General features: G+C 39.5%; 1 protein-coding gene across 1 annotated transcript; it reads left to right on the top strand.

Moving 5' to 3' along the window:
• Nucleotides 1-1,215: 1,215 nt before the first annotated feature.
• On the top strand, nucleotides 1,216-9,554 carry Vtcn1 (V-set domain containing T cell activation inhibitor 1). Its single transcript, XM_026407290.2, has 3 exons — nucleotides 1,216-1,375; nucleotides 3,108-3,386; nucleotides 9,430-9,554. The coding sequence occupies exons 1-3, from the start codon at nucleotides 1,216-1,218 to the stop codon at nucleotides 9,552-9,554; spliced, it is 564 nt and encodes a 187-aa protein (XP_026263075.2).
• Nucleotides 9,555-10,986: the final 1,432 nt, after the last annotated feature.

The raw sequence follows: 10,986 nt of genomic DNA, 5'->3' as shown, positions 1-10,986 counted from the left end.
TTCTCCCTTTAATAGCTACAATTTTTCTTCTATCAGTAGCTCTGTTCTTCTTAGGCAAGTCTATCTAGCTTAGCTTTTCCAGTTCTCACACCCATTATCGCCGTCTATTTTACAAAGGCCTTGAGTCAGACAATTCCAAGTCCAAGCTTTGCATCCAAACCACAGAAGGAGCCTCTAAGAAGATTCAGTTAAATTAAATCACATCTGTAGGTGTTCTTACTCAACAGCCTCCATTCCACAAAGGAGGGCTGATTGCTCTTTCCCTGACTGGGTGGGTTATAGGCTGGGCAACTGGTGAAGAGGCAATGACACATAGCTGGCACTATAATTAGTATTTCTACTGCTGGTGTATTCCTAGAGGAGCGGGTAGCTTCTATCTTTACCAAAAATCAACTGAATTAAGTTGACTCATTATGCCATAGCTAACACTATAATCTCAACCTAGTTGGGTATAAGTACCAGCACTTTAGAATGTAGTCTTCTTCAGAATTACTAGACACATTTAACTAATATGAGGTTTCACTTTGTGCCACTTCTGGTTGACTAAAAATAATAATACCTTATATGTACAGTTATCGTTTGCAAATCAAGTTCACATCCATTTTATTTGATCCTCATAAGAACTCCTTAAGGTAGGTGAGAAAGATATAATTACCTCCATTTTTCTGAGAATCAGAGGGCCTACATGACTTATTATTAACTATCAAAGCCAGACTTGATGTTCAAATGGTAATGAGACTTGAATGAGAATCTTCAAACCCCAAATCCCATGGGTTTTCCTCTTACCGCCTCTCAATGGGTTGATTGGTATTACAAAAGCTATTGGGTATGGCAGATCTGGTGTAGATATTAAAATTATTGTCTTCCTGTTCTTTACATTCTCATCTCCCTTTTTAAAAAAATGCCTTTCCCGTTCTATATTTTTCATTTATCGCAGAAATATTTGCTTGGCTTTTAGTAATAAAGGGTTTGGCTGCAGAAGTTCCAAGGCTTCCCTTGGTATTGATCCTTGCCTCCTGGGTTGCAGGGAAACACTCCATCACAGTCACTACCTTCACCTCAGCGGGGAACATTGGAGAAGATGGAATCCTGAGCTGCACTTTTGAACCTGATATCAAATTGAATGGTATTGTGATACAGTGGCAGAAGGAAGGTGTTGTGGGTTTGGTCCATGAGTTCAAAGAAGGCAAAGATAATCCTTCAGACCAGGATAAAATGTTCAGAGGCCGGACAGCAGTGTTTGCTGATCAAGTGATCGTTGGCAATGCTTCCTTGAGGCTGAAAAAAGTGCAACTCACAGATGCTGGCACCTACAAGTGTCACATCACCACTACCAAAGGCAAAGGGAATGCTAACCTGGAGTATAAAACTGGAGGTGAGTTACTTTGGTTGAAAGGGAAAGAAAGTACCAAGAGATATTTGAGCTGAAGAGCATGAATTGCTGATGAAATACCATGTTGTCCTCACGAATGACCAATATCAGACAAATCCCTCTGAGCTCTCTTAGTAGCCATCTTGTCAAGATCCACATCAGCACCCAGAGTAACCCACTATCATATTAGGACTTGAAATCTTTTGTTCTTGGCTCTTTCCCTTTCTGAATTTCCAGGTATATTTCCTAAGATATTTTACCAGAATAAACACCGTCTCTTTATAGTGACCTTCACTATTCCTAATAAGAAAAGTCTACAATCTTGTTGGGGATGTTACTATGCTGATTATGCCCAAGCCCACATCTGGAATGAGTCCTTCTAGAGATAGTGGAACTTTTGCAGAAGTTCAAGGGAAATAAGCAAAACAAATTTTTCTATACACTCAATAGTACCTTCCCAATGAAATCACCCTTCTTTGCCTACCCAGTTTAATAAATGTTTTCTGAATTTATATACCAGGGGCTTAGATAGATAGACTAAAGTCTAGTTTTAGTTAATACCAATGTATCGGTGATGGCTTCTCATTTTTGACAAATGTGCAATGTTTACTTAAGATGATTTAATAAACATGGAGGAAACTGGGAGAGGAATGTACAGGATCTCTCTTTGAACCATCTTTGCTCCTCTTGTATAAATCTAAAATTATTTCAAAATTAAAAGTTTATTTTTACATATGGGTAATAGTAGATATCCACAGGATTCTTCTGACAATCAAATTAAATAAGAGCTGGGATAAAGCATTAGCAGAAAGTACACTCTCAGTAAAAATGGTGGCTCACTGTTGTGTACACTTCAAATCCCACGTCATCCCCCAGGACCTGTTCCCTACCTGCTCCAAGAACGTGAGTCTTGTTTCCTCTGCTAGATAACAAGCTCAGAGAGGGCAAAATAAAGACTTTTCTTTTCATGCTTACTCAGCACTAGTCCATTCCTGGTCAAAAGAAAATGCTAAATAAAATAGTAAATTGTGTCTTGCTCTTTGGGCATAATTAAAAAGTCTAGGACCTAACACTTTTTTTCTACAAGTGTCTTTCTGCCTACATAAAGAGGAACTAGTCTTAATTTCAAAATGCAGTGACTTCTTAAGTGAAGAAAAGTATTTTAGAAAAAAAAATGCCCATTTCTATTCCTGGATACCAGGGCTATACAATCTCTAACCCAAGCAGTCTCCAAGTCCTCATGATGACAAAGGTCATGAATGGAACGTCTGTGGGTGACAGGTGAATACTGTTTGTTTCTGTTCTTTCTCTCTTTCCACTCCCGCCCCCCACCGACCTAACTTTATCCTCCAAGAAGAACAATACATAAAATCCAGAAGGCTGGATTCCAAAGATTCCTGAAAAAAATGTCCAATTGTCCTAAGAAATAAGCTTTTCTGTAATCATTGGAGCTCATCTTACTAGAGGACATCATCTGATGTAACAATCATATATCGTAAACTTAGGTCCTGGGGGTTTGTGAGATTAGCCAATGGATGTCATGTATAGCACCACTATGAGCACACCATCATTTGCATCTACAGTAAAATGGGCCATGAACAGACATTGCCCTGGGGAAGTACTGAGTCACTTCAATGATAGTAATAACCTTTTGTGCTTTTGGAGACCTAGCAATTCAAGTCTGTCTTATCTGTCTGACTTTGACGTTTGTGCTTTTTAACCTCTGACTCTGCAGCCTTCAGCATGCCAGAGATGAACGTGGAATATAATGCCAGTTCAGAGAACTTGCGTTGTGAGGCTCCCCGATGGTTTCCCCAGCCCACAGTGGTCTGGGCATCCCAAGTTAATCAGGGAGCCAACTTCTCAGAAGTCTCCAACACTAGCTTTGAGCTGAACTCTGAGAATGTGACCATGAAGGTTGTCTCGGTGCTCTACAACGTCAATATCAACAACACGTACTCCTGTATGATTGAAAACAACATTGCCAAAGCCACAGGGGATATCAAAGTGACAGGTGGGTTGATTCCATGCTTCTTCCCTCTGTGACGCTGGGGCTCGAACGTAGGGCCTCACACCAGCTAGACAAGTGTTCTACACTGAGCACCATCCCCAGTCCTCTCCATGCTTTATGTATGAGTTTATTGTGGGGAAAATAATGTCTACATTAAAATTCCATTTATTTAACAGATGTTATATGATAGGGTCCGAAAAATTCTCTAGAGTCTTTCTCACTGAGACCTTGGTCTCGAGATTCCAGGTTGGATTGCCTTATGTTATAGAAAGCCTAACACAGCACAATATTTGTAGCCTATAGTTAAAGATGACAATTGGGTTTCATCTTGTATGCATTCTCATGGACTGGTTTTCTGGAGACTCTGAGGCTCTGTCTAACTTAGTAGAACTACTTTGATATGGTTGTGGGGAAGTGGTGATTATTTGACATCTTTGATATATCTCGTTGATAACTACACTCTAAGTTCCCCCAAACTGGTTTGGTTCCAATCTGCCTTTGAGAATCTAAAGACAAGATCTAGACTCTGACTCCATTTTATTCCGCCCCTATGGGACTGACTCATGATCTCACTAATATTAGTCCAGAATTAATCTGAAATCCCTGGACTGAGCTGGGCTCCCAGGACCCTAGACCCACATCCTCACTTCCTGCAGTACTTTAATGCATACAAAACCTAGGGTTGAGCTAGTGTCAAGAAAATGCACAGACTAAATTATGATGTTTCAGAAATCCCTCCTGGAGCTAAATTGAATTCAAACTGTAGAGGAAGGAGTTTGTCAGGAGAATTGCTATCTATATCAAGCCTGGAACTAGGCAGAAAATATCTTGCTCATTTGAAGTGCTCTGTAAATGTTTGCTGAATTTAACTGACTAAATCACATTCATAACAGCTTATATTTTTATTTAAAATTATATATATGAAAAAGAAATCTATGGGATGGGTGAAAATATTTGCAAATCAAATATCTAATAAGGTGTTAATATCCAAATTATGTAAAGAACTCCTACTACTCAACAACAAAAAATCAAATAGCCAAATTTTAAAATGAGCAAGGGATTTGAATAGACTTTTTTTTTCAAAATTTGATACTCAAATGCCCCAAAAGCACATGAAGAAGATATTTAAAATCACTAATCATCAGAGAAATGCAAACTAAAGCCACAATAAGATATCACCTCATACCCATTAGGATAGCTACTATCATACACGTAAGAGTCCCAGAAAATGACAAGGGTTGGTGAGGATATTGAGAAATTGGAACTCTCATGCACTGTTGGCAAGATTGTAAAATTGTGCAACCATTATAAAAAACCATATGGAATCTATGATATAGTAATCCAACTTCTGAGTATCCATCCCAAAGAATTCAAAGTCTCTCACAGAGATATTTGCTTACACATGTTCATAATAGCATCATTCACAACAATCAAGAGGTAGAAGCAACACAAAATGTCATTGATGGATGAATGGATTAAAGAAAAATTATGGTGTATACATACAATGGAATAGTATGCAGCCTTGAAAAAAAGAAAATCAGTTGGGCGTGGCGGCACACACCTGTCATCCCAGCAACTTGGGAGGATCACAAAAGGCCAAGCTGGGCAACTTAATGAGATCCTGTATTAAAACAATGGTAGAACGAGGATTTGGTTCCATCCCCAATTAAAAAAAAAAAAAAAAAAAGAAAGAAATCCTATCACATGGTATAACATGGATGAGCTTTCAGGAAACTATGCTAAGATAAAGAAGTTTAGCTACCAAAAAAAGAGGCCAATATTATATGATTCTATTTATATGAGTCTTCTAAAGTAGATAAACTCACAAAAACCACCACAGGTGGGATGGAGGAGGTGGGGAACAAGCTGATGTCTAATGATATGGAGTTTCAGATTTGCAAGATTAAAAAGCTCGAGAGATCTGTTTTACAACAATGTGCATATACTTCAAAGAACTGAACCATACATTCGAAAATAGTTAAGATGGTAAATGTGATTTTTTTTACTACATTTTAAAATTATCTAATGAAAATATATGTGGGGGGGAGAGAGCTATTTTGAAAAAAAATTGGGGACTGTCCTGGTTAGATCTCTTAGCTACCTTTAACCGAGAATGACTCAAATAAATAAGTCTAAGCTAAAAGGAAGGATTCATTCAGAGTCCTGGGTTGTGTCATGGAACCCAAGTTAAAAAGGGCAGTTTGCTTCAGAAACAGCTGAAACCAGGAACTGAATTGTATTGGGATTCTTCGTCTCTCTTTTCTATGTGATTCTCTCTTTACTCCACCTTCTTTTAGTTTCTATGTGGGAAAATGTGGTTACCAAAAGCTCTAAAATCAAAAAGTCTCGGTCAAACAGGTGAGTAAACAGACGGAACCTCAGTCTATCAGTGCCATTCTACATTCCCCAAAAGGACTGACCAGGTTGATGTGGGTAAGCTGACATCTCTAGACCAGTGTGCAGGATCTCATGGAAGGCCTGGCCAGAAGAGAAGGGGAAATGAACATTGGCTATTTACAAAATTCAGTTTAAAATTTCAGTTAAAAACAACAACAACAAAAAAAAACCCCAAAAAACAAACAAACAAAAAAACAACTCCACAGTGCATAATTAATGCCTTTTGGCAGAAAAGGCAATGACTACACACAACCTAGACATTGAGAATACCTTGTATTCAGTGAACAGGTCCTCTTTTCCTTATATGCTTATCAGATACATCGGAACTTCCAAGTGTCAGTACTAGAACAAGTTGGGTTATTGAAGGAAAAGAAAAATGGTTTGGGTAGAATAATAGCCTTCAAGTCAGGAGCCTATGGCAATGGTTAACTGGAGCAATAGAAATGGGAAAGAAAGAGGAATCAAAAGATACTTGAAGAAATAAAACTTGCGTTTGTACTTTTTTCTTTTGCTTTTTGGTACTAGGGGTTGAACTCAGGGACGCTTTTCCACTGTTACGCCCCCAGCCCTTTTATTTCTTATTTTGAAACAGGGACTCACCAAGTTGCTTAGGGCCCCTTTAAGTTGCTGAGGCTGGCCTCAAACTTGCAATCCTCCTGTCTCAGCCTCCTGCACTACCATGCCTGGCAAGAAATACAACTTTTGATAGCTCAAAATTAAAAAAATAAACAGAATTCCTTCTTGTTATTCACAGTGTAGGAACTCCATACATGCTTTGAAGCCACTGAAGGCGGTCATAGGATGTAAATCTCTTATTCTCTAACTATACTGGTAATTTCAGTCATTCATCCAAGAAGTATATATTATGTGCCAGGTGTTATGTTCACAGCACTTTTTAAGCACCACGAGACACCGAGATTAATAGCACAAATATAATAAGAAAAGTTTATCACAGTATAGATAGGGTACCTGCAGGAAAGAATTGTTAATTATTACTGGAGTGGGTCAGTAAATAAGGCAAAGTTCAAGTTGGGTTCTGGAAGGAGAAGAAAAATGGTGTGGGTAAAATAATAAGTCTTGAAGTCAGGAGCCTATGGCAATGGTCCTGGGGAGGAAATTATGAGCATATTAACTGGAGCCGTAGAAATGGGAAAGAAAAGAAAGAAGAATCAAGATACTTGAAGGAAACAAAACTTGTATTTGTACTTTTTCTTTTGTGTTTTGGTACTAGGGGTTGAACTCAGGAATGCTTTTCCACTGAGCTACACCTCCAGCCCTTTTATTTCTTTTTTTTTTTTTTTAAGAGAGAATGAGAGAGGGAGAGAGAGAGAATTTTAATATTTATTTATTTTTTTATTTTATCGGCGGACACAACATCTTTGTTTGTATGTGGTGCTGAGGATCGAACCCGGGCTGCACGCACGCCAGGCGAGCGCGCTACCGCTTGAGCCACATCCCCAGCCCCAGCAGCCCTTTTATTTCTTATTTTGAAACAGGGACTCACTAAATTGCTTAGGGCCCCTTTAAGTTGCTGAGGCTGGCCTCAAACTTGCAATCCTCCTGCCTCAGCCTCCTGCACTACCATGCCTGGCAAGAAATACAACTTTTAATAGCTCAAAATTAAAAAAAATAAACAGAATTCCTTCTTGTTATTCACAGTGTAAGAACTCCATACATGCTTTGAAGCCACTGAAGGCGGTCATAGGATGTAAATCTCTTATTCTCTAACTATACTGGTAATTTCAGTCATTCATCCAAGAAGTATATATTATGTGCCAGGTGTTATGTTCACAGCATTTTTTAAGCACCACGAGACACTGAGATTAATAGCACAAATATAATAAGAAAAGTTTATCACAGTATAGATAGGGTTCCTGCAGGAGAGAATTGTTAATTATTACTGGAGTGGGTCAGTAAATAAGGCAAAGTTCAAGTTGGGTTCTGGAAGGAGAAGAAAAATGGTGTGGGTAAAATAATAAGTCTTGAAGTCAGGAGCCTATGGCAATGGTCCTGGGGAGGAAATTATGAGCATATTAACTGGAGCAGTTATATATATAATAACTGGGAAAGAAAAGAAAGAAGAATCAAGATACTTGAAGAAAGCCATCTACCGGCCTTAGTGATGCAAATGTGAAGGTCAAGAGAAATAAATCAAAATGGATTTGATATTTCTACCCAGGCTGTTTAGGAAGTTGGTAAGGCTACCAGCAAAAGAAAAAGAAAAGAATGTCCATGGTGTATACAGGAAGAGATGTTTGATGGTTGGCACATTACCCAGCACGTAATGGGTTTGGGGAGAAAACACATCCCTACTCCACATATTTCCTTCTATCAAAAGGGATCCTATGTATGTAACATATGTAATCTTTTTAGCCTCTTTCTTCCTCCCTCTTTCACTCCTTCCCAGAGAAGGGGGAAACAGTTTATCTGATTGATGAGTACAGAAGGAGACACTGGACGTTTGTAGCTTAGCGCCTTCTGTTCTCCTTTCTCTGTGGCTAACTCTTGGGAAGTATATATTCTGTTCTGTTCCTCCAAGCCATTGGTTTTTCAGGGGTAGAATCTGCCCTAGCAGAAGGAAGCTGGCCCCGCTCTGATTTTATCTACCGCTAGGGAGGAGTCTGGGCTATGGCCCACTTGCTTGCCTACAAAACACCCTTTTATATTTTCAGAATTTGGGCAATAAAGGCGATATTTTGGTCTTTCAGTTGCCTTCATCTTTTTGTCCTTCTCTGTAATTGCTTTTGAGCAAGGCTGGCAAGAGGGTGTAATTTATTGGACTGTTTGGATTCCCAACAGTAGGCGCTCAAAAATATTTACTGAACAATTATATTTTAACTGACATATTTAGTAGCAACTGTAAATCCAGATGTGGAACTCAGGACAGAGTTAAGCTAAGAAAAGAGCTTCATCCTTGATGAACATGGAAGGAAAGATTATTAGGGTTCAGTGGGGCTACTATTATCGCTGTGTCTATAGCTAATACTTATGGAGTGGTTACTATGTGCAGGCACTACTCTAAGTACTTAATATGTACTTAACCCTCATTAGTCCTCAACAGAACCCTATAAAGTCGGTTACTATTATTTTAACCCTATTTTATGGAGGAAGAAATTGGAGCAAATGTATATCGAGTAACTTGTCTAAAGCACACAGCCAAGTAAGCGACAGAACTGAAACGAACTAAATGAGTTTGGAGAGCAAAAGAAGAGTAATTTTATTTCTTCACTTCCACCTTTTTCTCCTTCAAAATGAAAACTATAATTCCTCGTCCCTTCATAGAGGTGTGATGAAAGCTGATGACACAGGACCTGTAAAGGTCAACGCCTGGGCAAAGAATGCGTCCAAAACCAAGGACTGGCTGTGGCGGTTCACCTAGCCTATTCTTTATGTGGTGACCAATAACAGTTCCTTTATTGGTATAGTTTTTCATTTGGCGAGTGTTCCCTGGAGTGAGGATGGAATGGGATTTCTTTTGAAGAAAGGGAATGTTCTTCTTCTAAGCCAGTTGCAACAAGGTGGGGGAAGAGGTACAAAAGTGCTTGTGCTAGGAACAGGTCTACAGGTTCTTTTCTTTGCTAACAATCACGTGAAGAACACATTCAGCTTCTCTTAGATGACCCTGAACTTTTTTTCTCTCCCTTTACAGACTCTGAGATCAAAAGGCGGAGCCACCTACAGCTGCTGAACTCAAAGGCTTCCTCTTGTGTCTCCTCTTTCTTTGCCATCATCTGGGTACTCCTGCCACTCTCCCCTTACCTGATGCTAAAATAATATGCCTTGGCCACACAAAAACATGCAAAGTTATTGGTACAACAGGTGAGATAATCCCCCAGTGGTGTGGGAGTTTGGTCGTGTGTGTGCCTGTGTTCCTAACAAGGGTCAAGCAGCCTGCAGCAGCAGCCACAGAGAGCAACACTCAATGGTGCCAGCCCATGATGCTATTTCTTTCTACTACTTTGGTGAAAGGCAATCATTTGCTGGCTTACAAGAGAGCAGAGATATCATTGACAGACTTGTAGAAAAACCAACTCTGCACAATTCAAATATTTGTATAAATTCAAGCACCTTTTCATTGACTGAGTCATCCGTGAAGACAAAAATATCTTATTGAGGAGGAAGAGATGTTTAGCCCTGATTAATTCCTCTGGATGTTATTGTCATTTACAAAGCATAATGACATGCACCTACCTTAGTGGCCTCTTTACCACCCCTCCACCTCAGGCGCTGGTGATGGGACGGTTGGCAGATGACTCACCAGCAAGCCCTTCTGCCAAGACTTCTCATTCTCAATTCAGATCTCTGGCTCCAATTATTGTTAGGACATTTCCTTCTAAATGTTCTACTGCATATGAAATTTGTATAAAACCAAACTCATGAGGTTTTAGTCAATACTCCCCCTTCCTGAGTGACATCCCTACCAGGCCTCCTGACTCAGTATTAGAGCTCTTTGTCTCCCCTCTGTCCTGCATGACCATGTGTTGCCACCCACTAGGCCATTTTCCCCTGTGTTATCTCTCAGATGGTCCCTAATCCAGCCTTCTGATAAAGGCTAGTTCTGAAACTTTTTTGTACTTGTTCTATCATCTCTCTGTAGGAAGCAAGATAGCAGAACAAAAGTATTTGAACATTAATTTAATCACAAAGTTTCTTTGCTCTGGAGCCCAGAATGATTCTCTGGGCACTGTTGTATCAAAGTTCAAGTCCTCAGCTTACAGTCATGACCCTCTAAGTTTCTCTCCCTGAACTTCCTCCTCTCAATTATTCTCTAGTCTTGCTCTCTCATTCTGCCCTTTTCTGGAAATCTACTCTGCAGGAATCCATATCCATGAATTCCTTTATCCATTTCAGGAAAGGGCTTTCTAGTTTAAGCCCCCTTTCCTGAGGGCCCTTGGCATGTATGTATGATTTATATCTCACTCTTTACAGCACATATATTCCTTGCCTAGATTGTTAAGACCTTAAGATAGACAAAGATCTGCTATTCTGCTTCTTTTCATCTTGTTCTCCAAACTCTTACTACAGTACAGTGCACAAAGTAGATTCTTTGTAAGAAAACCTGTCAGTTCCCAATCCTACATGGTTGTCACGCAGAGGGAGATTCCCCCAAGGAAACTATCCCTGGGGGATCTCACTACTAGAAGAAGGATTCCAATCTTCTTTCCTTCAACCCCTACAACCTACAACTAGATAGTATGACCTATAA

Source organism: Urocitellus parryii, chromosome 11 (assembly GCF_045843805.1).
Source record: "Urocitellus parryii isolate mUroPar1 chromosome 11, mUroPar1.hap1, whole genome shotgun sequence".
Taxonomy (NCBI): Eukaryota; Metazoa; Chordata; class Mammalia; order Rodentia; family Sciuridae; genus Urocitellus; species Urocitellus parryii.
The sequence above is the reverse complement of the archived record's forward strand: the minus strand, read 5'-3'. Positions and strand labels throughout refer to the sequence as shown.

Excerpts from the sequence above, each read along its gene's own strand:
- Vtcn1 (XM_026407290.2), top strand. The coding sequence starts at position 1,216 with ATGTTCAGAGGCCGGACAGCAGTGTTTGCTGATCAAGTGATCGTTGGC. Across the intron at positions 1,376-3,107 it reads CCTGGAGTATAAAACTGGAG|CCTTCAGCATGCCAGAGATG; the intron begins GTGAGTTACTTT and ends CTGACTCTGCAG. Across the intron at positions 3,387-9,429 it reads AGGGGATATCAAAGTGACAG|ACTCTGAGATCAAAAGGCGG; the intron begins GTGGGTTGATTC and ends CTCCCTTTACAG.